The 27,854-nt window shown below is 40.7% G+C and overlaps 3 protein-coding genes and 3 long non-coding RNA genes across 12 annotated transcripts in view; 3 read left to right on the forward strand and 3 right to left on the reverse strand.

Annotated features, from left to right (window-relative positions):
• Positions 1-175: 175 nt before the first annotated feature.
• On the forward strand, positions 176-4,164 carry LOC148400573 (histamine H2 receptor). Its single transcript, XM_088370105.1, has 2 exons — positions 176-1,158; positions 2,881-4,164. The coding sequence occupies exons 1-2, from the start codon at positions 375-377 to the stop codon at positions 3,168-3,170; spliced, it is 1,074 nt and encodes a 357-aa protein (XP_088226231.1). The 5' UTR covers positions 176-374; the 3' UTR covers positions 3,171-4,164.
• A 3,473-nt stretch (positions 4,165-7,637) lies between these two features.
• On the reverse strand, positions 7,638-10,318 carry cyb5b (cytochrome b5 type B). The gene is made up of 5 exons (XM_088370106.1): positions 9,877-10,318; positions 9,281-9,409; positions 9,095-9,121; positions 8,981-9,009; positions 7,638-8,792 (listed from the first exon to the last, which is right to left on the reverse strand). The coding sequence occupies exons 1-5, from the start codon at positions 10,066-10,068 to the stop codon at positions 8,711-8,713; spliced, it is 459 nt and encodes a 152-aa protein (XP_088226232.1). The 5' UTR covers positions 10,069-10,318; the 3' UTR covers positions 7,638-8,710.
• Positions 10,319-11,627: 1,309 nt separating this feature from the next.
• dhx38 (DEAH (Asp-Glu-Ala-His) box polypeptide 38) lies at positions 11,628-22,464 on the forward strand. The gene is made up of 27 exons (XM_088370104.1): positions 11,628-11,898; positions 12,033-12,361; positions 12,509-12,687; positions 12,769-12,897; positions 13,078-13,231; positions 13,421-13,539; positions 13,621-13,694; positions 13,976-14,131; positions 14,208-14,369; positions 14,462-14,569; positions 14,710-14,825; positions 14,946-15,083; positions 15,159-15,345; positions 15,501-15,686; positions 15,780-15,920; positions 16,009-16,119; positions 16,632-16,748; positions 16,839-16,946; positions 17,028-17,140; positions 17,209-17,417; positions 18,415-18,569; positions 18,936-19,091; positions 19,380-19,514; positions 19,671-19,796; positions 19,880-19,975; positions 20,192-20,310; positions 21,603-22,464. The coding sequence occupies exons 2-27, from the start codon at positions 12,036-12,038 to the stop codon at positions 21,682-21,684; spliced, it is 3,702 nt and encodes a 1,233-aa protein (XP_088226230.1). The 5' UTR covers positions 11,628-11,898; positions 12,033-12,035; the 3' UTR covers positions 21,685-22,464.
• LOC148400576 (uncharacterized) lies at positions 13,814-18,351 on the reverse strand. Of its 3 annotated transcripts, none has more exons than XR_015857353.1 (5): positions 18,146-18,351; positions 17,279-17,354; positions 15,226-15,709; positions 15,044-15,146; positions 13,814-14,932 (listed from the first exon to the last, which is right to left on the reverse strand). It is a non-coding gene; the product is annotated as an uncharacterized LOC148400576 (long non-coding RNA). The 3 variants fall into 3 exon arrangements; XR_015857352.1 differs by having other exon boundaries at positions 15,226-15,712; XR_015857351.1 differs by having other exon boundaries at positions 15,226-15,333; positions 18,146-18,341.
• A 1,120-nt stretch (positions 22,465-23,584) lies between the features above and the next one.
• LOC148400577 (uncharacterized) overlaps positions 23,585-27,854 on the reverse strand; it is a 40,953-nt gene continuing 36,683 nt past the window's right edge. For 4 of the 5 annotated variants that reach the window (XR_015857346.1, XR_015857348.1, XR_015857345.1 and 1 more), the window contains one exon: positions 23,585-23,812. This is a non-coding gene — a long non-coding RNA (uncharacterized LOC148400577). Of the gene's footprint in view, positions 23,813-24,663; positions 27,695-27,854 lie in introns of those variants that run through there. The other variant, XR_015857347.1, reaches the window with a different exon arrangement.
• Positions 25,233-27,854, forward strand: part of LOC148400578 (uncharacterized) — a 77,122-nt gene continuing 74,500 nt past the window's right edge. The window contains exons 1-2 of the long non-coding RNA XR_015857354.1: positions 25,233-25,625; positions 25,860-25,982. This is a non-coding gene — a long non-coding RNA (uncharacterized LOC148400578). The remainder of the gene's footprint in view (positions 25,626-25,859; positions 25,983-27,854) is intronic.

The raw sequence follows: 27,854 nt of genomic DNA on the forward strand, positions 1-27,854 counted from the left end.
GTATGACATGTTGAACAGTTTGATGAGCATTTAAAAGTTTAAAGAAGGTCGAATCTAGTGCTGTCAGAAATGTAGTAGATTTTATATCCAGCTTTTATATATCTAACTTTTTCTTAAATATTCTTTTCGAGCAGTATGCATGTATGCATGCAGAACTGCATGGAACTGATGTGATCCTGCCTGTGATTCTGGGAGTCAACTTGTACCTGCCCTGCACTAATTGCTACAGGTGTGCAGCTGCTTGTGCAAACGTCTGCAAGAAGTTCTTGGACGACCTCCTTTTGAACATCAGCCCGTATCCTGCTGTCTTGGTCGCACCACTTTTTAACGCAGCAATAATTCCCCTTCAAACATGTTTTGGTGAGGGGAAAACCATGAACGCCTCGCTTAACTTCTCCAGCGTGGATTTTGACGCCGAAAGGATGGTGCAGTTCCACCACCGCTCCGTCAAGGTGAGCGTGATCATCGTTTTGGGGGTGATGATCACTTTGGGGAACATCGCGGTTCTCCTGGTGATCACGTCCACCGTGTCGGGCTGGTCGAGGAGCTCCCGCTATTTCCTGCTCTCCCTGACGGTCGCGGACTCCGCCTTTGGACTGCTGGTCATGCCCTTGAACCTGTGGGTGAGTCTCCTGAAGGACTACACGGACGGGCCCGACCAGCTGTGTCACCTGGTGGCCTTTTGCAACGCTACCGTGTACTCGACGTGCATGTACACGCTGGCCACCATCAGCCTGGAGAGATACATCGCGGTGCTCTATCCCCTCAAGTACTCGTCCATGATGACCAGGAGGCGGACTTTGCTCCTGATCGCCTTCTCCTGGTGCTTCCCACCGTGCCTCCTGGCGCCCATATGCTTCCCGAATGGCATCATCCAGGTCCACTTCTCCAACGCGTCGCTGGTCTGCAACCCATCCTATTCCACCAACGTGGGCTACTCGCTGAGCTTGGCCTGTGTCATCTTTTTCCCGTGCTCAGCGGTCATGACCTACGCCAACATTCGAGTGTGGTGCGCTGCCCGGAGACAGAGACGCAAACTGCGCCAGTTCGAGCGCGCGCACCGGAGGAGACACAACGTGGCCTCGAGGGTGCTGGTGCCAGTCATGGCTGCTTACTTTACTTGCTGGACGCCGTGCATTGCAGCTATGATCTACAACGGTAAGCGCTTCTGTGAAAGTCACTGTCAATAAAACACATTCTAAACCACAGGTGCCAAACTCAAGGCCCGGGGGCCAGATACGGCCCGCCACATCATTTTATGTGGCCCGCGAAGACAAATTGTGCATCAAATTCGTGCCATTACGAGAATTGCAAATTGTCTTCACTTTTAATATCTTTTTTTTAAATATTTGACCAGTTTTTACTCGTCTGATTTGAAAATGAGTTATTTTTCAGTTTGTTCTGTAGCTTTTACTGTATATAATATGAGGTGCTCATACATTTATTTGGGTTGACAGTCATAATGGCCCTCCGAAAGAAGCTATGACTACAATGCGGCCCGTGAAAAAAATGAGTTTGACACCCTTGTTCTAAACCAAGAAGGGGCAACATGTGACCCCCCCCAAAATATATACTTTTGTTATTACAAACCTAAACAATTCTACAAAAATGCTAATGATGATATATGAGGATGAACTAAAAGGAAGATGAAAGTGTTCCCATCACTTTGGAAAATGACTTGTATATCATATGATGTTTTGTTATTGATCTAGACAAGTCTTAAAAAAACATTATTATTCAATGCACATTTTCTTCATCAGCATCTGATAAATGCAGATGCTGACATTTTGGATGACTTTCTCACATCATCCTTGTCAGTCTTAGCACCTAGTTTGCCAACAAGGGCTTATATTTATTGATCATTGGGGTCGCTTCTGAATTCTCCTACGATCTTTGAGAAAACATTCTTTTAAGGCCCGTACCAATTTGATACATTACGAAGAGCTGGTAATTGTTTTAGGAACGTGGCAACTAAAAAGTACGATAGGCTATTATTGACATGCCTGCATTTTAAAATTTAAATTCCTTGAAGAAATAGTTGTATTCAATATTTCTGAACGTGAGTTGACTTTGGATTATTTGATTGTAAGTCCTGCTTTTCATGCTTATATCCTGTCTCTGCAACACCCTCCATAAATTATAAGACTTGGTGGAATGGCCCTTTTTATGGACGCCTGTGCATGAATACACTGATTTAAGGGCAATTTCATGAGTCGTGCCTTTTTGGAAAGGTTCTCATCAACTTCAGCCATTTTGCTGTCGTGCCGTAACCAAGACTGAATGTGGACTTAGTGCTGAGTATTTTTAGAATTGAAGACCTTTTTCTAAAGAGGCTTGCCATTAATCTGATATCCAGGAAAATCCCTGCAAAGCTCACTCTTAAATGTATGCATGTGCTGAGTGATTATCTGTGATAGTTTTTTTTCCCCCCCTCCTTATTTGAGACTCTGGGCTGACCTTGAGGAAGTTTAATGTACATATTGTATACAAGGAGGTCCTGATGTATTTGGACATTTTAAAGGCACAGATGAAGACTCTAATGTGATGTAGGATTATGGTGAAGGTTATAGCCATTTTGAACTAATGAGAAAAAATTTGATTGTAGTTACCAGGCGGGTGTTTCGTCTTTGCGGGAGGCCGAGCGTGCTCGACTCGCATTAATTTCTGAACGCAGCCTATGATCAGCACTTGCTTGTGCTTCTGTTTACGTTCGTTGTACTGGTTAAAGCACTGGGCTGTAGTATAGAAGTTTGAGAAATCAGTGAAATATCGAGTTGTTATAGATTAAATCATGGTCGCAAATGAAAGCCTGTGAGGTAACTCTGTATAAACTGTATACAGTATATTGTGAGTGCTAATTCATTTTGTTCATCAACGCAGCACTGTCAGGGAGCTCAGTACCAGAGTGGATAGAATTTGTGGTGGTCTGGCTACCAACATCCAATGGTTTCCTCAACTGCATCTTCTACTTTTGGATCAACAAAAGCTTCCGACAAAAATTCCACCTCATCATGCACAGACTGGCTCACGCCCTCTGTCCGTCACTGGTCAATACTCTGGGATGGTGCGGAGCATCCGAGATTGCAATTGGCTCAAGCTTTCTGGACAACAAAGTCCATGAGCGCTCGTCAAGTGTTTCCTCCACCTGCACGCTGATGACCTTAGCCTAGTCGCTCTCAGGAGAGGACTTGTGCTTTTACTTGGCAGAAGCTACACAAAGTGGACTGGAGTTGACATGCGAATGATTAGTTGCTCTTACTAGGCTGTGATGACACGGGTTGCAATAACATGTACTGTAAAACATCATTTGATTTATATTTGTTTTATTTCTTTTTATTTCCTAGCATTCAGTTGAAAGATTGTGTTCTGTTTATAACTTCTGTGGATTTTTGTTTGTCCATTTGTTTTGTTTTGTTTTGTTTTGTTTTATTTCCCCAACCCAGTCCACAGTGTGGCAAGGACCAAATGTACCTCTTTAACCAGCTTTCAGTAGTTTTAGAATGAGGCTCCAGCCTAGCCTGCGCAGCACGTGCCAACTGTCTTTCTTAAACATTGCGACGAAAAATTTGTATTTTAGTGTCCTATTCCGTAGACGTCCATTCGTTTGCGCGAGTACGTGACTGCGAATACATTGAAGGATGTTTGCTGCCCGCCTCATCCTCATTTTTAAATGCGGGGATGGGAGATGTTGACATATAACAGCTGTGAGAGGTTAACCTTTAAGTCACGCCGTTTGAGTGTATGCAAGGAGAAAAATAATTAAGCTGTGACACTGTAGAAAGGTCATCACGGCTGTGCTGCCAGAAGATTACATGGGTAACTTCTGAGGTAGTACGTTTTGCTGCAAAGCGCCTCATCTGTACATCTAACGTCGGCCACCCGGGGGGGCCTCGTGCGAGTGACGTCTTCTGTGAACCCTGCTTATTATGCAAGGGAAGGCGATCAACACAGAACTTCCATTTTCAGCTACTATTAAATGTGTTTTAGCCTTTGCGTTGTGTTACGCCATTATGGAGACCCTTCACACTTTTGTGCATTCAAAAAACTCCATTACATGTAAGATTTTTGTTTAAATTATTGTTTTTGTTTGTGAAATAAGAAATTAACTTTTGATAATATATGGGTCATTAATAATCTAAGAAATAAAGCATTATGCCTTTTGAACTGTGTAAGCTCCTTAGTTTGACAAAATACTGCATTGTCTGCAGGTTGTGTGTATTGGCAACAATACAAGAGGTAAAGAAAATGCATCATTAGACCCAAACTGTTAAAAACAAAATGCTGGCTCAACACCAACTTTGAATTGTTTTTTTCCCTTGGACCGTGCTCCAGCCCAATATAAAGTTTTATGGGAATCAGCAAATACTTTCATCAATATCCTGCTCAGAACATAAAAAAACATTTTTGCCCCTTATCAGTTTGACATTGGCAGTGTTCTGAGTGCTATTATTAATCATTTGTTTTTGTTGCAGGAAAGTAAAGTGAAAAGTGCTTTCTTTTTCCTGCAAACGCTGCCCTTTCAATTCATGATGAATTCGGGAGCTCGTAATTCCAGTTCTGTCAAGTTTTTAAGAGTTTAATCAAACCATGTGCATTGAAAATGTCCTGGTAGGCCGACACCCTTAATAATCCATGAGGAATCTATGATGATTTAATGAGCACGGACGGTGGAAGGAAAATTGGAAAGCTGTGCGGCGATTATGAAGCGAGACTAGCTTATTATCCTCAAGGTTTTATCTGGCTGGTGGGCTTCACTATCAGCAAAATATTGAACCCTAAAACACTGGTAACAACATTGGGAACACTTGTTCAATCATAGGAAATATGTTACAAGTGCTGTTTCAAAAAATCTGATTTTGAAAAAAATAAATAAATAAAACGGAAAAATCACAAAACATAAAAATGGTTTGGAGGTTTGGATATGTCATGTAATGTATGCTAGTGCGTAATTAGATTCAAATTGGATAACATTTTTGGCCCGTGTTGGAAAGTCAACTCGACGTGATCATTCCATTTGAAACGATGCCACGAGTTTTAAAAATTCACAGGTTTTAAAAATTCGAGTTTAAAACATGTTTTATGGTCACTGACAGAAAAGAAAAGGACTGGGACAGTACTTAGGATTTATGACAATATTTAAATTCATCCTACTCTTATTAACAGCACAACAAGATAAAATATCTCAAGCATCTTTAGTGAGTTGCCTTTTTCCTGCATCATTTGTCTTATACGACACCAGCTCGAAGGGCGACATCTACTTTTATCTGGGATTTGTATTCAACTGAATGCTCTCCTTTTCCTTTTTGGTGCTCCAAGGTATATAAACATTGCTGCTGCTCTGTTTACGGCGTGCCATATCAGCATGCATTAACACAGAGATCGGTTTTATAAATCTGTACAAATATTTGACCAGAAGCAGGTGTGGCAAACTTGGCGGAATCTTTTATCGCTTGCCATTTATCGGCTCTTTGCTCTTCACATAAGAAATCGAGTAGCGTTTTTCACCTTCGTCTTTGATTTATAGGACAACGTGTTACCCAATTTGAAATGTAAAATGATTTAAATAGAATTATAAAATATAACAATGGAAAACCTAAATAGATACTATATGTTGTCTTCTATTAATGTATGCATTTTTCAGATATGAAGAGATAAGTTAAAATGTAGATGATGGTTAGCAATTGTAAAGAACTACAATATGTAAATATACCATGAGGATGTTGAAGGTATTATTTATACATGAAAAATAATTAGGTTAACATTGTCATTATAAACAAAACATTAACTTTGTACTGCTGAAAATGCCTAAATGAGGAAAACATCCTTTTGAGGTATGGAATAATATGCACTCATAACTTCACATACGATCTTGATTAGTTTTATGCGGTTTTCGGAGTTGAATGGTTGAGCATTTTATGAAAATAGCCTTAATGTTGGATAACAATTTGAAATGGGAGTGTGAGTGCTTTCTCTGCTCTCTGCTAGTTATATGTTTGAAAATATTATTGCATGCATTTTCCCTTTGATGTCAAGGGAGCGACACTTTTCATCCTGCTGGAGTGTGCCAAGTTCCAGCTGAGATGTCACCAGAGGTGACCCTGACTCGGCAAGAAAGTATGTGAATTTTCGTAAATGACCTCCTGGTCCCTCAGGAGAGAAGTGGCTTGTTTTAGCGAAGCTTTTAGGCGGTTGTCAAAGCTTTTATAACACTCCTGGGGTTTTTCTCAGCGGACAGAACACCTGTCATGCGGCTCCTCTTGACGTAGGTGTGTGTGTCTTGAATTGGCGACACCCCGAGAGCAAATGTGAAATCGTCTTAACATTCGTCCATGCCGTATCTAATCATGATGAGCATGTATCCTGTGAAGTTGACCTTTCAAAGATCATGTTTTGTGTGTTTTTTTTCTCTGCTCAGCATCCCTAAGTGTTTTTCCAGTCTTTGCTGCAAGCAGCCTCCCAGGACTGATGTGCATTAGCAGCTTCGCCTCTCACTGAAGTAATTGACAGGCTCTCGTGTTGAGATGAAGGCGTCATTGCGGGGGTGCAGATGGGATTTTGGAATTATATACTATATACAGTACATATAAAACCAAAATATAAAACCATATTTCCAAACAGTAACCCTAGTTTGAAACCCTATTTCCAAACAGTAACCCTAGTTTGAAACCCTACTTCCAAACTCTGAACTTTATTTGAACCCCTAACCCTAATTGGAAACCCTACTTCAAATCTCTAACCCAAGTTTGAAACACTGCTTCGAAACCCTAACCAAAGAAAAGCAGAACAATTTCTATATAGCTTGGAAACAGGCAAGATAGTCTATTTACATTTGATTACATTTGATTGTTTTAGAGAAAAAACTACTCTTTATTTTCCCCCTTAGTTCTGAACATTTTAAACAGATACTGCACGGCCACCTCACTTTGACTGCAAACCCCAGTCTGTAGAAAAACGAGTCTTTGGTCAAGTACGATTTACCCATTTTACACAACATTTAAATGTGTAGTGAAGGCCCCATATCTCTGTTGATTATAATGCCTTTCTGTAACACAGATGGTATCATCTCATGGCCCATGGTCAGTAAAAGGAAAAAAAGATGCCAATTGCTGCTCTTCCTCAGTGTGTAACATAATTTCAACCACGCGTGACGGACGGCCTTGCATGTAATGTGCCCACTGATTTTACCTGCTGTCTTCATTTGAGTGGCTTTTATGAGCATGTTAATATTTTATTTATATTGTGCTAGTAGTGCCCCCCTGTGTGCAGAGTATCGAAGTGCAGGCCGACACTATTAGGTTTATGGACCAAGTACCTAAAAAGGCTTGCCTATTAATTAATTGAATTAACAATCAATTAATTTTAGGGCTCATTACCCCTGAATCTGACTTATTCATCTGTTTCATCTGCATTTTGATTCTTGGAGACATTTAATTATGACATGTAATTGGGTAATGATGGTCATGAATTGATCTCGTCAGTTACAATGTAATGACCTTTGACATGCCAGTCAATTGTAGGACTATACTGTAGATACTGTAGTCAACTATCTAGAGTCACAATCAAACCAATTGATAATTCCAAATCTTCAATTAACCAAACATGCAGGTTTGAGGTCTCAAAGAATTAACAGTGGTGAATATAGTTGTATAAGATTTATTTTCATCAGGTTTTTAATGACATAATGGCAGGTGAAGACAACACAAGAGCTGTCAGCATAGCAAATGTAGACTCCTTCCATGGCTGTGTATGATTACGGGTAAGCAGCAGTCCAAACCCAAATATTTGAAAGCAGGCAACATAAGATAATGGGTTTTCAATTGCACCGGTGGACAATATATACCAAATGGTATAATATAAAGAAAATAGACAGCAATGTATAGTTTACAACTGAATAGGTAATATTTTTGCTAAACTGATAGGGTTCAAGATATTTGTCACACTTTGGAGTTTAACATATGCCTTCCTAAATTTTGCAGAAAAAAAGCAATTGAAATTGAGGCAACTTACAAAACTCAGTACTCAAACTCTGGCGATACAATCCACTCAAAATATTTGTGACAGGTTAATAATACACTTAAGCCATTTAATTTTGACAAGAAAACAGTCATAGAAATCCCACGTCTATTTTGTATCCTTCCTTGGCAAGTATAGATTTGCAGTTAATGCCACTATTTAGAGGGAAAACAATTTAGGTACTGCAATGACAATAATTATGTTATGCATAAACTGACTGACTAATTCATGAAGGGTGCAATCAAAAAGTTTAACTTTAGCAGTGATGAAAGTGACTTTTTTTCCCCCTCACAAATGCAAATTAAAAAAATATGCTGATACCACCATCATGATTAGATCAAAAATCTCACAAGTGTTTCCTTGTTTGTAAACTTTCCGATTCTTTGTTTTAAGTGGACGAATAAAATCAACACAGACCAAAGTGAGTCAAACAGATGCATAATTAAATAAAACAATGACTAGGAGAGGCAAAAAGATAAGATGAAATAAAGAAGCTGGAGGCAGTGAGTTGAATAATCTCTCCTCGAATGTCTATTTGCTGGGCTTGCTGGATGACGAGTTGAGGGGAGACAATTACGTACTGTCCTCCCTCTCTATTGTCAGACGGTTCGAGGAGGTAAACTCTGTGAGGTGGTTTTGGTCAAAGATTTCAAGGCCCCCGGATGAAGATAATGAGATCAATTGGGAATGTTGGCACTCAAGAGGACACGTAGAAGCGATACAAGACGCCAATGACGGTTGCAGCAATGGCCGGTATCACCCATGTGGTCCAGGAGTTGCTGAGATCGAGGTAAAGAACATCAAAATCTTCAGAATATTTGACAGTCAACAATGATGATCATGTCATGACACCATGAAAATTACACTACTTGAAGAAGTCATTTTCTTTTCCCAGAATAACAAACTTTATCTTATTGGAGCATTTTACCGATGTACGTATTCCTACAGTGAAATTTTGATGACTGACCTTGATTCTCCTGAAGTGACATTTTCATTCTGCAGCAGCAAACAGAAGATAATAAACATTAAGTGATGTTTGCTTTGCAACTCAAAAGTCAAGCCCTAAGACTTTTGTTCTTACCGTTGGCTTTTCCTTTTTTCGGTCATCCTGCAAAAACAATCGGTACATTTACTGTAAATCACTGGGGGCTGATAACGTCACAAAATGTGCAAACTACCTCACGCGCTACACAAAATGGCTACAAAAACAATAACTCTAAAAGAGTGTAAGTAAACACTGTCAAAGCGAGCAGAAATTGGCGCTTACCATGTGAAGCTCCCCGATGTAGAACTGCTGCAGCATCTCTCTGGCATCCGTGGAGTGACCCACATCCTCAAAACTCTCTGTTGCATCTGCACCGGCTTGCTCCAGCAACACTTCCTCACCTCCCGGATGCTACACACAAAGCCAATAAATAAAATAAAATCACACAATTGGCCCACAATTCTGCATTTTTCTGCTCAATTAAGCTTGAAACATACGGAAGGAATTTGGTGCCATTCTGTTGTTTTGTATGTGGTGCTCTCCTTTTAATAATAATGACCCTTACACAAGAAAAATGTCTTATCAACTGGTTAAGGATCACAAACACTGCATCAAGTACCTCCCCTGCTGGAAATCGCACTTTTACCTACAAAGTATGAAGCAACGTAACCTAGTTAGGAAACAATGTTCTGTTTGCACATGCGCAGTTTGAGTTTTGAATAGCCAATGGGTATTTGATGTCTGTAAATGACGCAGTGAATCCTCGGCTACTTCCAGGAAGTAGTCCTAGCCGAAATAAAGAGACTTGAAACCGAAAGCCAAGCAACGGCGCAGTTACGCCCAAAATACTTTAGTCAACCTAAAAAGCTAGCCCTTACCTCTTCGAGGAAACTCGTGACGTCATAAACTTTGTCATGGATGATAAGCCACGTGTCGTTGCTCATATTATGACTTTGTATATCTTCTAATGTGTAGTATTTGACTTCATCGTTCAAGCATTTGCCCTTTTCATCACCATTAGTAGGTCTGTCTTCTTCGTTAATAGGGTTGCCGTTAACTTCCTCGCCCATGTTTTGTTTTGCTGCAAGAAAAACAGATATCGCAACTGAACGGCTCGCAATATTTGATTCTAAAACCCAGGTGCTGACTCAAAGCTAGGTGCTCCGCTTCAAATGCACTCCTAATGCCTAAAAATAATAAATATAGTGGAAGACCGACAACATAGACTTTTGATTGGAAAGCAATTCTGGAAACAAAAAACACCTAATGCCCGAACGTCCCCGTACATCAGCAGATAAGCAAAATGACCAATGACACCCGTGCTATTTGGCAGCCGGGCACAACCTCGTGAGCTAGCCAATCAAATTGTGGTGTACGGAGTGAGAACCAATCAAATGCTACCACTTGATGATCACATGACCTAAACTCTCAAATTTGCGCTGCTTTAACGCATACGTAACATGGGAGGTTGGTGTAACATTGTAACATGTTTTTTTTTTTTCATTAGATGTGTGGCTCTGGCTGTTATAATTTGAATCTAATATTCATAACGAGAATTTGTGTTTATACAAAAAATATATTCCCGGTGTTGTCGTCTACGGTTTCCCCAGAAGCTTTTTTATTGCAAAAAAAAATATTGATCTGCATTCTGGTTTTTGGAACATTATTTTTTTTGTAGCACCCTTATATTTTTAAAATATCGAAAGCGTGCGTGTTGTGCTGTAAACCTGAGAACCAGGGCCTCCTCCAGAGGATGCTGTGATGCCCCAACAGGAGAAAAACTTTGGTTGTGCTCTTTTTCCGAGTGAATTTGTATAAAAACATATCTTCCAGACTTCTACTGCCGGTAATCGGTGACTATTTAAATAAAAGGTTTGTTTTACCTGTATTTCATGTACATATTGGGATAGCAACGTTGAATTAGAGTTCTGCAGCTATAGCCATTCTGGATAATCCTGAAATTCAGATAAGAGCGCCTAAAGCTAAATTAAGTCATAAAAAATACTTCAAATGAAATGTGGCTGCTTATGTAAGCTGGATCAAAACAGGGCACGGCTAAACAGTAAATGAAATTCTTATAATGATTTACAGAAGGAAGATTAGTGGTTACAGAGGTTCTTGTGGGACAAATGTTGGAATCAAAGCAAATGAAATAGACTATTGCCAGGATGCATATAAAACCACTGGATGCCATTTTAACTATGATGCTACAACCCCGTGGAGCTTCATCCCGAATAAGGCGATGTGTATGTGCGTTACTTGCCAATGGACAAACTTTGGGTTAAAATAAAAACCCAGCTTTTATTTACATTCAAACTCAATTTGTCATCAAACTCAGCATCCGCTAGTCTAGAGACTTCAATGTGGCTCACCTGTTTCATTTATGTACATCTTCACACACACAACATTTGCAAGAGGGAATAAATATTAAATGTAATTGTAAAAGGATCTCATGTATATTTTAGTTAGATTTTTTTACAGGGTTTTGGGTAACTTTTTAGCTTTCTCAGAAGCATTGGGCTCTCGTCTGCTGTAGCGGTACTATTTTAGTGGAGCTGTTTGTTATACAAGGTGATCAGCACTTAACCAGTAGGGGGTGGTAAGTGCAGTTTGGTCAGCGCCTGCCGACATTCAAGCAGCAGAAGAAGAAGGGCAAAAGAAGCAATGGCGGCTCTCTTCTCTGTAAATATTTACGTTCGATCGACGAACGTGCTGTCAATATAATTGTTTCTCTCGCAGCCACGCAGGTTTGTAAATCTTATTACAAGCCCAGATGTATGTATTTTATTTTGAGAGTATATGAATCTGATTGCAAAGAAGCACGACTCGAGCATTTTGACGTTTATCCCTGTCAGCGCTTTTAGCTAAACGGACGGCTAGCAAGAGTTCGCCACGCTTCGGTAAGTTTCATGTTAGATCATTGTCATTATCGGTATAGAATGTCCTATGTAATTGAACGTCGACCGCACAAAACACAATACATTTTCATATTTAGTTGCATTATACATTAAAAAGCATTTATTCCCCCTTGCAGATAATGGATGACGACGACTCCATGCATAGATTGGAGGGGACTGATTCAAAAGTTCAAGTTGGAGGATTGATAGTTAAGAAGAAGAGCGCCGCTGCAGAACATCATGTTTTCCGGGCCCCGACCCCGCGCACCTCTCTACTGGGCTTGGATCTGCTGGCAGCGCAGAAAAGGAAAGAGCGAGAGAGTAAAGAACAAAGTGAAGCTAGTGGCGAGGACGGAGCTCGAAAAAAATCCAAGGTTTCCTCATACAAGGACTGGGAGGAAAGCAAAAGTGATTCTGGTTCTGATGATGAAGATGATGAGAAGAATGAACAGGATAAAAAAGAGAAGTAAGTGCTTTGACTTATGTGATACTGAAATATAATCAACTGGACTTTGATAATGTTAATGAAGGAAATAGTCAATTCTTGTGAGAATAGTACAACCCAAAATGGGCGCTATAATCATTCGGAACCATTTTCATTTCACCATGCCAGCCGGAAGTACCGCACCAGTGGCTCAGAAACACCTTCCAGTCCCGGAGGGGTAAGCGAAGAGTTCCGTCGCCGACACGAACAGAGAGAAAAAGACCGACGTGAGCTTGGCGTCTACATCTCCTCCAAAGATGACAAGAACAGAGACAAAGATAAGGGCAGGGATCGGCGGAGTGAAAGAGGTGATTCTAAAGCGTTCTTCTATTGAATTTGTAGCGGATTCTGAACTCAGTTGTGATGCTAACATTCCTTTTTCTTGTGAGATACCCGAGAGGGCAACCGCTCAGACCGTTCTCACCGGAGCGAGCGGTCGCAGAGAGATGGCTGGTCGGATCGCCTCAGTCGCGGTAGCAGGCGAGATGAACCACAAACGCCACAAGAGCATCCGAGAGGTAGTTTTTTTTTTCATTTGTCGGATACTTATAATTATGCAACTTAATATGTGAATTAGTAGTATTTTTTCGACCTTGATGTCTGTCCTCAGGTCTATGAACTTTAGTACAGACTCTTTGTCCTCATTAGTGAGACAATTCAGTCCGCTTTTTTTTTTCTTCTTTTTTCTTAAAACACAGATGGTTCTACGCCTTCCCGCTCCAACTGGGAAGAAGAAGACAGTGGTTATGCCACTTCACGGCATTCCCAGTGGGAGTCTCCCTCCCCTACGCCTTCTGCAAGGGAATCGGAGCGGAGTCGGCACACTGGCCGAGAGAGCGAGAGAAGAGACAAGTGAGTATTTAATATTGAAATTTACTGTGGCTTAAACAAGTGCCATCTTAAAAAGGTATTCTATGTCGTGGTGATGATTCATTTTGTCACATTTTCTTGTGGTGTTTTAGATGAAATTTAAACTCTATTATTATTATTAATTATAATGTGTCTAAATCTTTTGCAATATCCTCTCTGCTCTGACTTAAGGTCAGTAAGAGGCCGTTACACTGATGACACGCCCCTCCCCACCCCATCCTACAAGTACAACGAGTGGGCCAATGACAGAAAGCATTTAGGCTCCACACCTCGTTTATCCCAAGGAAAAGGTAACAAATGTTATTGTAAATGCGTCTTCCAAATGTTTAACGTGAGATTCTTGACGAGAGTCCTGACTTCAATTAACATAGGTAAAAAAGAAGGTGGGACTGGAATTGCATTTGATAACGAAGATGAGAAAGAGCAGTGGGAAGAAGATCAGAAGGTTGGCTTATTGTTTTTATGTTGTTATCTTTATTAGGAATGCACTGATACCATTTTTTAGACAAAGTAATGGCACAAGTTTTTATGTTTGATTGCTTAACAATACCATGTGTTGTCTTCTGGACCATACCTGGAAGGTTTGGTCAGGCTTGTGAGGTAGTATTGCATAGAGCATGAATACTGTCGCACAGTATCAGTGCATTCCTAATCTACCTGCATATATTTCTCAACATACACATTATGAATTGCTCAGTCTTTTGTTAATTCATGCACTGCTTGCAGCAAGCCGACAGAGACTGGTACATGATGGACGAAGGCTATGATGAGTTCCACAACCCTTTTACGTCCACATCTGATGACTATGTCAAGAAGAGGGAGCAGATTCTTCAGAAGCAGACTCAGAAACGAATATCCGCCCAGAAACGTCAAATCAACGAGGTAACTTAACACTGGTGTTCTGTGCGCGTGTGTGTATTTCACTATCTCCGGCTAACGGGCTCTGTTTCCCTAATAGGACAATGAACGATGGGAGACCAACCGTATGTTGACTAGCGGTGTGGTGCAGCGGTTAGAGGTAGACGAAGACTTTGAAGAGGATAACGCGACAAAGGTTCACTTGCTGGTTCACAATTTAGTCCCTCCATTCCTAGATGGAAGAATAGTGTTCACCAAACAGGTAAAGCAAGATTGGCTGATCTTCACATGATGGAAATGAGGTATTTATTTCAACTTTTGATTTCACTGTGTGTTTTTGCTTTGTCATCGCAGCCAGAACCCATCATCCCTGTGAAAGACGCCACCTCTGACTTGGCTATCATCTCCCGCAAGGGCAGTCAGCTTGTTCGTAAACACCGTGAGCAGAAAGAGCGCAAAAAGGTCGGCTGCCAATTTAGAATTTAACATGAAAATGGCGGTATTATTATGTAGGTTACACATTCAGTAGAATCTAGCAAAGCGTCTGCTTTTTATACTTTGATTCAAGACCAGCAAAACGTAACACTTAAATGTGTTTTCAGGCACAGCACAAACATTGGGAACTGGCAGGCACTAAGTTGGGGGACATCATGGGCATCCAGAAGAAAGAAGACGATGCCGGCCAAGTGGTTGGCGAGGATGGCAAAGTAGACTACAGGTCGGCCTTTGTAGCGTTTCACAATGCGACGACCGTGTCTTACTCACAGAGCTGTGGAGTCCATTAGGCCAACCATTTCCATGTATTTTAATAAGGTCTCCTCCTCGCTTGATTTTGTAGAGCAGAGCAGAAGTTCGCAGATCACATGAAAGAGAAGAGCGAGGCCAGCAGTGACTTTGCCAAGAAGAAAAGCATTCTGGAGCAGAGACAGTACCTACCTATTTTCGCTGTCAGGCAGCAGCTTCTTAACATCATAAGGTATACAAGCGTTCGTACGAGCTTCAGTTCTTGTGCTGAGGTTCCATGATTAACTATGTCTTTCTGCTCCCGTAGGGACAACAGCATTGTGATTGTTGTCGGAGAAACGGGAAGTGGGAAAACCACTCAGCTGACACAGTACCTTCATGAGGATGGCTACACCAGCTACGGTATGGTGGGCTGCACTCAACCCCGCAGAGTGGCCGCCATGAGTGTGGCCAAGAGGGTCAGCGAGGAAATTGGCACCAACCTAGGAGAAGAGGTAAAGGCAAATATTTCCCCTCCGGTTTGAAAGCATAACTCCAGTAAATAATATTACATACTAATGGGGATACATGGATTATGTTAACTCCAGTCGTGGGCCACATTGAATGCGAGCGTCCAAGTATTTAACCAACAGTCGTATGTATTCTATAGGTGGGCTACGCAATTCGTTTTGAGGACTGCACGTGTGAGAAAACTATGATAAAGTACATGACGGATGGTATCCTGCTCAGAGAGTCACTAAGGGAGTCCGATCTGGATCACTACAGCGCCGTCATCATGGATGAAGCTCACGAACGTTCGTTGAACACTGATGTGCTGTTTGGTCTGCTCCGGGAGGTTCGTTCTCCTGTCCCACACGCCTGCTTGATTTGCAACACATGAAGAAGTCATGAGCATCATGATTCTTTTTTTTCTCCCCCCCCCCATCAGGTTGTTTCTCGGCGCACAGACTTGAAACTGATTGTTACCTCAGCAACAATGGACTCCGACAAGTTTGCAGCATTTTTTGGCAATGTACCTATATTTCACATTCCAGGAAGAACATTTCCAGTGGACATATTGTTTAGCAAGGTATGTATATTTTTGCTTTTTGCAGTTTGCTGAACAAGCACTACAGTGATCAAACGTATTTCTGTAATTCCTGTTTTGTGCTCTTTAGACTCCTCAGGAGGACTATGTTGAGGCAGCAGTGAAACAGGCCCTGCAGATCCACCTCAGTGGGTTGATTGGCGACATTCTCATCTTCATGCCAGGTCAGGAAGATATTGAGGTGAGGGACAAGGCAGCTTTATAAAGTTGCATCATAAAAAAATGTATTAGGAATATGGATTTATTTAAATAGTTTAGCTCAAAGGGGGATTATTTTTGGATTTGGATTATTATTTTCATTACTGTATTAGTCATAATTTTGGTGCTGCTGATGGCTTGCAGCTAATAAGAAACCAAAAATGCTCCTCAAGATAATAGAACATCACGTAAGGAACTATTACAAATAATTTAAAAATTTAAATTAGGGAGGCCCTCTCTTTTTTTTCTTGTGTGATAAATAAATCTATTTTTTAATTGATCAATTCAAATAAAAGAACTCTTCTATGATATTCTAATTTATTGAGCTACACCTTTGTATAGATGAACAGCAGGCAGTTCAATGACTGTATTGCATTTATACACAACTGCTAACTACAACTTCAGTAATAAACATTGTTGAATCAATAAGTAACTCCTATGTAGCCCTTTGAATGGAAGTTGTCCTATATGATTTGTACTTTATTGACCTTGTAGGTAACATCAGATCAGATTGTGGAACGACTGGAGGATTTGGATAACGCTCCAGCTCTGGCTGTGCTCCCTATTTACTCCCAGCTACCTTCGGACCTGCAGGCCAAAATTTTCCAGAAGGTTTCTTTTCATTTTCCTCTCTGTCTATAAGATTGGCACAATGGAGACTTGTGTATAAACATGATTATTGTTTTTATTTCACCCACTCAGGCCCCAGACGGTGTTCGGAAATGTATCGTTGCTACAAACATAGCAGAAACTTCCCTCACTGTGGATGGTATCATGTTTGTTGTGGACGCTGGATTCTGCAAACTTAAGGTATGCTTCACCTTGTAATTACAGTATATACCTGATGCACTGAGCGATGTCATTAGTTATTTTCCATGCGTCTATTAACAGGTGTTCAATCCTCGCATTGGAATGGATGCTCTACAAGTATATCCCATCAGCCAAGCAAATGCGAACCAGCGTGCTGGTAGAGCTGGTCGTACAGGACCAGGGCAGTGTTACAGGTATTCTATTTCTTTCTCTACATTGAAGAGTTGCAATTAGGACTTATTCATCATATATTTGCACCCAGGCTCTACACTCAGAGCGCCTATAAGAACGAAATGCTGACCACCACCATACCAGAGATTCAGAGGACCAACCTGGCCAATGTGGTACTGCTGTTGAAGTCGCTGGGTGTTCAGGATTTACTCCTTTTCCACTTCATGGACCCGCCACCTGAAGACAACATGCTCAACTCCATGTACCAGCTTTGGATCCTGGGAGCACTCGATAACACCGGTGTGTGGAATTGCTCGTGATATTAGTGTGCTTCACTCTGGTTTCAAAAGTGTGCCGATCATGTTACTTACTACATCAGAGGTTCACAATTTAATTGTATTTTGATATGAAGATAGAAAAATAACTTGCGAAGAGAAGACATGTTCTGGTTTGTATAAAAATTTATAATTTGGAGGGGTTAGAGTTAGTGTTGTTAGAGCTTTTCATAATGAATTCATAATTGGGTTAAAAAAAAGGTAAAAATAGGGCATTTAGTGACATCTAGCGGTGACTCTTCAGATTACCACCCATGACTATTCATATTAATGTACTGCACTACTGCATTCTTATCCCTTCTTTTCCAAATTATGTGCCTAAGATATTTTAGCGTTTTGACATTTTGGTTGTTGTTGCACATGTTGGGCTAAAATGCCATCAACCAGCTTCATTTTGAGAACAAGATGAAATACTGCAACTATACCATCTCGAGTTTGTGCTTGAAGCTCCTTAATTCATGTCACACACACAAAAGCAGCCTCTGCAAACAGACCTGGATGGGCTAGTTGCAGGTTTGGCCAGTGAAGTAATTGCTTCGTAACAGATCCAATGTTTGATTCAACCGGTCGGGCCTGACCTCTGTCTCATCCTCAGTCATATTCCCCAGATTTAGGGATTTGGGGATAAGGAGGGACTTTAGATGATTCCCTGTATGGTGTGTTAACAGCAGATTTTCTCTGATTAAGTCTTACCTGCCCTAAACTGGTTGCTCCGCTTCTGCCTGAGTAAGCTCCTTAGACTGTCGTCTAATCATTCAAATCACAGCCGGGAAAGTTTTTTTGATCTAGATCCTTTTTCCTAGGCTTGACTAGTCTGAGCTGTCACGAGTACATCCACCGCTTGTACACGGACAGAAAAGCAAGTCTCTTTATGATGACTTAGCCTTTGGAAAGGAACCTTATAACTCATCTTGTACATGCTTTATTATTCCTTATGTATGACTTAATCACTGTGCTCTCAGGTTCTTTGACGCCAACTGGCCGAATGATGGTGGAGTTCCCCCTCGACCCGGCGTTGTCCAAGATGCTAATTGTGTCCTGCGACATGTGCTGCAGTGCGGACATCCTCATCATCGTTTCCATGCTGTCTGTGCCGGCCATCTTTTACAGACCGAAGGTTTGATCGTGTCATGTTTTAGTCAATTTATTTTGTTGAAATCATGTACTGGTACTTTTTGACCAAACAAAGTGAATGAATTTTGTTATTTTATAATAATCGTGTTTTTTATGATTATGACAATTATGTGATCATGGAGTATAATATGCTGTGGGACGGAATATCATATTTTCCAAAAATTGATGACATTGTTCTGTCCTCACTTCATCTTTTGGACTTCTGTTAAAAAAAAAAAAAAAAAAAAGTAATTGTATTGCTTTGAGTGACTATTTGGGACATTTTTTAAATCTAATCCAATTTAAATATATATGGGAGACCACTTAGTGATATAAGAGGAATATGCCTAATGTGTGCTGGTATCTGCAGGGCCGTGAGGAGGAGAGCGACCAGGTCAGGGAGAAGTTCTCCGTGCCGGAGAGTGACCATCTGACTTACCTTAATGTCTACCAGCAGTGGAAAAACAACAATTACTCGAGCATCTGGTGCAACGATCACTTCATTCATACCAAGGCCATGCGCAAGGTTATACTGATGACAAATATGTGCACACTAAGCTCACATGTCTTGCAATTTGTTCAGAAGGTTATCATTAGGGGCATCACAGCTGTGCCTCCAAGGTGTTATTATGACCGGATATCTGTCACAGTAGATCAGTTATAGGTTTTGATTTGAACTTTTGGACTGTTTTCCCAAAAAGAAGTGGCAATATATATAGCCTTTAAGGCTAGTTAAGCGTGTCAGTTGTTTCTAAATTATTGTTTTGTGTAAGGGTGAGGGAATGAATATTTCAAGTAGGATGTTGTGTGCCAGGTGCGTGAGGTGCGCTCTCAGTTAAAAGACATCATGGTGCAGCAGAGGATGAACTTGATGTCATGTGGTTCAGACTGGGACATCATCAGGAAGTGCATTTGTGCTGCTTACTTCCACCAGGCTGCCAAACTCAAGGTATTTCTCTTGTTTTCTCCAAAGCTGGTAATATATCTCATATAGTGGTGGCATGTTTACAGCCACATAATGACATAGTGCTGATAAAACATCTAATGAAAGGCTTTAAATGTCTGACAGAAACTTTATTCATCTATGGCATGTGTTTGCTCTCAGGGCATTGGTGAATATGTGAATGTGAGGACGGGCATGCCGTGTCACCTTCACCCGACCAGCTCCCTGTTTGGTATGGGCTACACGCCCGACTACATCATCTACCATGAGCTTGTCATGACTACCAAGGTGAAACCTCTGACATACGGAACCACCATCGCATGGATGGATGGGAGTTTTTTTGTTTGTTTTAAACTTGTTTTGTCTTGTAGGAGTACATGCAGTGTGTAACTGCAGTGGATGGTGAGTGGCTGGCGGAACTTGGGCCCATGTTTTATAGCATCAAACATGCTGGGAGAAGCAGACAGGTAAGGACAAGCAAGTTTTTGACTGACTTTTGCAACAGCCATACTGTTTGTCTTGGTCATGTGGCTAATTTATATTTTTGCCTATTATATTTCTTGACTCCTTGCTGAAAGTCTTGCCAAAGTAGTAAAAGATGCAAAGGGGGCGGGGTCATAACAATCCCCCCCCTTCTATCAACACTTTCTTATTGTTCTTCATATTGCATGCCTCTCCTCCAGGAAAACCGTCGGCGGGCCAAGGAGGAAATCAACAACATGGAAGAGGAGATGGCGTTGGCTCAGGAGCAGCTACTAAGCCGTCGCGAGGAAAATGAGAGGAAGAACACCGGCATTGTAAAGTAAGTGGCTGACGCTTCCTCTGCAACAATGGTTTAACGTGGCTCCCTCCCCGCAACTCACCTCTTCATTCTTTATGCACCGCAGAGATAGAAGCGTTTCATTTAGCCACCTCGCCGCCAGGCCGTATCTCCGCCCCTTCCTCTCCTCCAACTCTCTCACTCTTCATGATGAGCTTTTCTCACCTCTGGTCCCCGCAGACGAGACAAAAAGAAATAATATTGACTCCTGGCTGACCCCCATTACTGCAGCAATTTAAATTGGGGCACAGCAGAGCGCAGAAAGCGGGGGAACCTCCATTTTCAAATTAGACCCAAAAATTAATTTCACACCCATTCTGGAGCTTTACAGAGAGAAGTACGCTTTTAAATACAGATTTAAAAACTAACTTCATTGTTAATTAATGCGCTGGTTTATCTACATTTGTGTGACCGCACCGGTGTGAAATCTGTGGGAGAAAAAAAATCACACTTGGGGAAAGGGATTAGAATGAGATTTAGCCAGCAAGTGGGATGTGTGATAATGACTGTGGTCTCTGCAGCCTTCATTGTGACCACCTCCTAATTCTTTTTACGCCCTCACGATCCCACTGCTGCTGCCCAGCACACTTCGCATCAATTGGGCCAGTGACCCGCTCCTTTTGTTTTCTGTGTTTATGCCAAGTAGAGAATAAGCGGGAGTTTTTATCACTGCTTGAGTGGAAGGTTGAGTTCCTTTAAACCTTCAGTGAGCCAAGACACATTTTATTTACGTTGGAAAAACCCATGGCACACCAACAAACAGAATTCAGTATGTCCTAAAATAAATCTTATCTTAATTTGCTCATAATTTTACATTGCTACAGTGTGGAAACTGGGCCTGCTTCCTTGAACACACTGTTCTCTGACCAATTCATTGAAAATAGATAAAGAATTGGTCTCCATGCTTGTTAGTAATTGTTTCACTTGTATGATTAATTTCAGTGACAAGCATTTTAGTAATAAATGTTTTTCCTCCACCCTTTGCTTTTGTTATATGGAATTCTATTAAAGTCTCATGAGAAGCTTGTCTGTGTGATCTTGCCAAGCAGCTGTGATTAAGGAAGATGGATGACGCTCTCAGAGTGAAGCTTCATCCACTCGTTCTTTCACTCTCATCGCTCCCTGATGGCATCGTGCGCTCGTGTATCTTTCCTTGGCCAGTCTTGCTGTCATCCTCTCCCTTTCCTCTCATTCTGCTCATACCTTTTCCTCCTCTTCTTCTTGCTCATTGGTCGAGGTGGCCATCCATAACTTCTGTCTCTTCTCTGCTTTAGGTCATTGAGAATATGCACGCCGGGGAGACGAGAAGAGGCTCCCATGACACCCCGACGCACCCCTTCCCGATTTGGATTGTGAAACACCTTGGGGTCATCCAGACCTCCATCACGGGAGCCAAGTCACAGCAGCCATATGCAGAAGCGCCTGCAGTTCATGTACAGGCCACTAGGGAGAGAACTTGTATCAGACAAAGCCCGTGTAAAGGTCCCCTTCCCTTTTTTCTATTTTTCTTTTTTAAATGATCTCCATCATTGAAAAATCCTGGATGGCTACAGTATGAGCTTACTGTATTTTGACTACAATAATTGTTAAAAAAAAGAAAGAGAAAGAAAGTAAGAAAAAAAGAAAGAGAAAGAAAATGTCATTTTGGGATTTAATGAGCCACATCCATTTAAATGGCTCTATTTGTCAGATGGTTTTGTCTTGTTTCCATGTTGGCCGTCTATGAATTCTTGTATTAGTCTGTGTTGTTGTCGTAAAGAGCTCCACCACGCACTCAAGTGCTATCCGCATTGTACTTGTGCCACAAGTGTGGTCAGTCGCACATGTATTTTCACGCACAGCTACCTTTGCCTACTTGTTTTTGCAGTGTGAAATAGCTTTGCAACACCCCCACATCAGATTAAACGTCAACAATGTTATTTTCATACTCAAAGCAGGTTTTTTTTTTTTTTGCATTCTTGTTTGCATGTTTTTGGTAGTGTGATGCACATAAACTCAACGTGTAGTGCTCCATATGAACTGGCCTTTTGTAACCACACATCCCAATGAAGGTCTTTTCTTTTTCTTTTTTTCACATGGAGACTCACAGACTGGCTTTTGTGTAAAATGGAACAATACATGTTGCTATTTTCATAATCCTTGGTGGTTTGAGTTTTTAATTCTAGTTTTTGCGTCTGCACATTATAAGCATCTGGAAAGTGTAAATCAGGTAAGGATGTTTTTGCTAGTGTGTAGACAAAGTCAAGAGCCATTCACACCTATAGACAATTTAAGATGCGTGTTTTTAGAACGTGAGAGAAAGCCGATGCAAGCGCAGGAAGAGCAGAAGCTCAACATTTTTGACTTAATGCCTGGTGCTGGATAATAATTTTTTTAAAGAATTTGGTTTAAATGATATTGTTTGCAATACAGTCCAGCTATAATGGGTGTGCGTCAATTACATTAGTATGCAAGTACCGGCGGTCCATTTATCAACTTGAGCGATGCAGTGTTGGCAACTTAAGCCAGATGGTCTTTTTTACCGCCCCCTGGAAAGTCGTGATTTTGGGGATACAAAGATTCCGCCAAATGGACCTTGCCTTGTGCAATGGAAACAGAAAAGGATTTTCTTTCAATTGTTTCCACAAGTTGGATGAATACAATTGTCCAAAATATCTGGAATGGGAATAAATGAAGACATTGAAAAACACATAGATATTTAATACTGATTGATTAAAAGATGTTTTATTTTCAACATCTTATACCTGCAGTGGTTGCAATAAAATGGAATGGGTTACTCATGTTTGTTGTCTTATGATGACAAAGTGGCGGTGAGTGAAGCTGATCAGAGAGAAACAAAAATCCTCAGTCCATCACCCCCCTGCCGCCAAGATGTCGCACATCTACATGAGCCTTTGAAGACCCTCAGCTGCAAAAGACACTGATGCGCTTAAGATGAAGGACTCGCCTCCATGAGGGTGGATCATGTGGGGGTCTCTATGTAAATCTTCAGGTCAGAAGACTGTTGAACAAAAAGTCTGCGTGATGCTGTGTGGCGGAGCTGACATTTCTTGATGTCTCTCCACTGATACCTCTTAACAAGCCTGCATCTCTTTGGTGCTCTTGCCATTTTTCAACTTGTCTTCCTCCCTGCACCCTTTCTTGTCCCCTGATTGACTGTCTAGCTTGCGCTCATGCAAATAAGGATGATTACGAGGAGCTACCTCCCTCCATGTTCCCAGTGGACTTGATTGAGAATGGCAGGCAAAAGCAAGGATAAAATGGACTGTACCAACTTTAATGAGACAAACGCGAGCTCGTGGGCTGACATTTGGAAATAGTCTGCGTGAATGACATCGTCAGCAGTCACCTTTCCTCATGGCTCTCCGCAAGGAGTCCTCTGTAATGATAGAGGGAATTAAGATGGCCTGTGGGGGTGGCCGGGATGGAAACCCGAGGATTAGGGTGGAAGGCCAGACCTCTTCAATTGGCTCATCTGTCACACCTGAAATCAAGACGGCACACAACATTAGATTTGATGGAGGGATTATGAAAGCATGGTTGTCCTAATATGATGAATTTTTCATCAAGCAATACTATTGGGTCCTGGTTTATGATCATTCTGGATTTTCCCTTTTGATTTTCAAATTCAGGTAACTTTACAGGTTTTAGAGAAAGGTTGTGAGTTTTTAGTTTTTATTGTTTGTCATGATTGTTTTGTTTTAGTTGAATTTTTATTGGCTTTAGTATTTGTTTAGATTTTTTATATACAGTTGGTATTTGTCAAATGTGAGAGAACAAAAAATACGTGACAATAAGTACTGTTGAGTGAAACCAGGAAGAATTCATTTTAGTTATTTACTCCTGCCTCTTGTTCAGCCATGAAGATAAGTGTGTGCATATTCATTTCTGCTTTTTACTGTACTTGGTCACCTTGATATTTCATTTATTCCATTACTCATGGTTATTTGGACATGAAAAAGATCTTAGGAAGATAGATGCTTTGCTTTTATGAAGTATTAAAGGCTTTTTGTCTGCTGTCTAATGTAAAATAAATTAAAATAGCAATTGAACTTGATTTTTGTGTTGTACTCATGTTAGTGCACAATGGTAAATGAAGTTAACTCAAGCAAGATTGTGTTGTCAGATTTCCTGAAATATAGTGTTTTTTGTTTTTTTTTAAATATTTTGAGATGTGAGGGTTTCGCCCGGCAGCGACGAAACATAATACCCACAAGAACACAAGTGAGACTGATGAGACAACACTAAGGCATCAAGTGCTGTTTTAATTAACTGCTGCAGTGCGGAGAAGGAGACATTTTCTTGTCTCGTCGCTCCTGCATCGGTTTTGCTGACCGTAAATGAAGAGCCTTCTGGGACGCAATTACAATCCAAGGCTGCATTAGGAGCACAGCAGGCCCGATGGAAACTTCAGCCCCCTGTCACCCAGCAGGAGACGGCCTTCACTTGATTGAATTTTCAAAGGTACGTCCCCCCCTTAAAAAAAAACAAAACAAAGAAAAACAAAAACACTTGCCTCCCTCTAGTGTTGAGGCCCACATGTGGTTTAGAACTAAAACTGAAACAAAGCACCAATGTACTGCCTTTGTTTACACCATCTTTAAAGCAGGGATGGGAAAATCGTGGCGCTCTTTAATCCAGACTGTATGTTGAAATTAAATAGCCATTTTCTTAAAACCAAATTGCTTAAAATGTATTTATTGAGTCAATATCAACCCAATGGTGATTGAGACTTCTCACTTTGACCAAAAAGTAATTTTCCATTGAATTTCATCCTACTACTCATTGTATAAACGGATGTTGTGTGTTTAGAAATGCATATTGGTCAGGCATATTTAAAAAAAAAAGAAAAAGGCAGACAACTTGCACATAAACTTCACGTGCTGAAAGGGTGGCCAATTTATGTTCCCGTACAAAACTTTGCGCACTGCGCATTGCTTGGGGATTTTTAACGCATGCTCAACAATTATTTGGTATTCTTTAGTTTCCTGCGTTGTCTTAGGTGTCACATATAGACTTATAGGTTAGAAGCATTGGAGTTCATTGATTTAGCCAGGGAAGAAAACACGAATAAAGGGTTGGAATTAACTATAATGCGGAAGTCAGATGCATGTCCGGAACATTTTGGCAAGCGCGCACGCCAGCCCACGCGCAAAGGTAGACAAGCCTGGATCTCCACACACCTCGCGTGTCAGTCGTGGGGAAACACTTTTGCATTGATTGCCGATGATTTGCGTCCTTATTCCGCCGTGGAAAATGAGGGATTTTGAGCACTGCTGCAAACGTTGGAACCAAAGGTACACCATTGCATCTACCTGTTGATCAAGTTTTGATGGATTTGCACAACGCTCATTGGCTAAGCACATAAAATGGCTTGTAATCTGTCTTTTTGTAGTTTTTATTTAATCAAAGGCATTCTTTGGCGACCATTTAGTATGAAATCAAGTTTAATATTATTTTTATGTGTTGACACTTATGTGCTCATTTGTAATTAATTGTAGTGATTTTGTGCTCTTATTTTTGCTGAACAGCCACACAAGGAGGTTTTTTTCCCTGCAAAATGCTGAGAACATAGTGTAAAGTTGCCAAAGAGAATTAAAGCTGAAATGACTTCGGCAACCAAGAAGAATCCAGTTGACAACTTTGTTTTCCTGGTAAGTTATGTTTTTTTTCCATCACTCTCAACTTTCTTGACATTTGCATCAGATTGTAGAATGCCCCGAAAAATAGCAATACCTCTGTTAAAGTAAGAATACTGTGGCATCCCATGTTTTTTTTTCCTGATCCATTGTCTCATCCCTAACCAACACTAGTGTACAGTGAACGATCACGCTTCATCTCCTTCCCCGTAGACTCTGTTGGTTACTAACAGCCCATCTACCATTGCTTAAGGGTCTTATTTTGTTCTTGAAGAAATACTTATTCTGTCAAACTCAGACATCCCATGTGATTGAAGGCCGATGGGCATGGAACTCTCCGAGCTGCCCTCAGAGCCGCCTGCTTTCACTCAGCCAAATTCTAGTGGGTGGAGTGGAAGAACAAAGCAAAACTTGTTAAGAAAATAGAAGTCTTTATTATTCTTTTATTTGGCTGCGGTCCTCGTGTTCATTAAGAGTTTTTGGCTGAGTGCTCGTAGGGGTTTGTGGCTAGGGGAGTTTCATCAACTTTGTCTCTTGTTTTGTGCAACAAAACAAAGGCTGACTTGATGGAAAAACAATACTACATTAAATGTTGATTCTTTTCTTCACTTAATATACATACCCACAATGAAGGATTACAAACACTGAGTGATTTTCTTCTCTGCAGTACAACTACGTGTAAAAAAAAAAAGAAAATAAATAGAATCAACAAAGGCCAACTGATTCAAGTTAATAACGTAAAGAAGCAACAAATCATCAACAACATCAAATTGATTTTCATCTTTGGAGTCAAAAATTATCTTTTTGGTTCAAATCAGTTTTTCATTACATCCCTAATATGTACTATATATCATAAAATTCTAATGACTGTTATCAATACATACAGGGATCTACTTTTTTTTTTTTCTACAAGGATGATTAAATTAACTGAAATGAACGCATTGTTTTGTGGTGGTTGAAACACAGTATAGAGAAATTTCTTTCCTTTCACTGTCATACAACAGCAAAAGCTAAAAAAAACTTGATTGGTTTTGTTATGCATTTAATTGTAAGGGTTTCCACAAGATTTTAGAGGATGTCTGTGGAAATTTTTGTTTTATCACCTAGAAGAACATTTATGGGGTCATTGATATTGGATGGGACTGTGATCAAACTGACTGATTAATGGTGCAAAGTAGTGCAATAAGTGCACACCCTGAAATTACTGGTGTCTAGGTGTCATCATGTGTTAACATTAGCCTTAATATAGCAGATTTAAATACACCATATGTTATTCTTTGTTTTATGTTTAGACTGACAGTAAACATCAAGCCTGAGTGGCATTAAGCAAAGGATTAAATTTGAATTGTTTTTTTATATTGAATGGTGCACTCAATCTAATCGAAATGGACTCACCAATAGCATAACGGCCACTGGGCCTGCTGGCTGAAGGGAGAGAAGACAGGCTGTCTGTCATCTTGAACAAGATTCATATAACACTGTTAACCAAATTCCCAATCTTCTTTTCTGTGCCTCGGAATTCCCTTATTACATGACTGGAACAAAAGCTTTAATGGCTTCATTTGTGAAACAGGCCTCTAACTAGATGTCAAATCAGAACAGAATGCAAATTTGGTCTGCTAATTCGGACGGAGCCTCCACGGTGTCCAAATCCCTCTTAAGCTTTTTGTTGAGCACGTCTGCCAGCTTTGTGTACACAATTGCCTCCTCAAATATTCACACTGCATCATTAATGTCGACCCCCTTTTGCACTGCTCAATTCTACCAGAATAAACAGGATCACATGTGCAAAAGTTCTTCTGTATCGCAGATAATTAGCGCACGGCACAATCTGAGCAATGATGTGCCCGGGTGAAATTAAAACTTTGCAAAGCACGGGTAAATGAA

This window comes from Syngnathus floridae, chromosome 3 (assembly GCF_059516105.1).
Source record: "Syngnathus floridae isolate MCC-2025c chromosome 3, RoL_Sflo_1.0, whole genome shotgun sequence".
In the NCBI taxonomy this organism is placed as follows: domain Eukaryota; kingdom Metazoa; phylum Chordata; class Actinopteri; order Syngnathiformes; family Syngnathidae; genus Syngnathus; species Syngnathus floridae.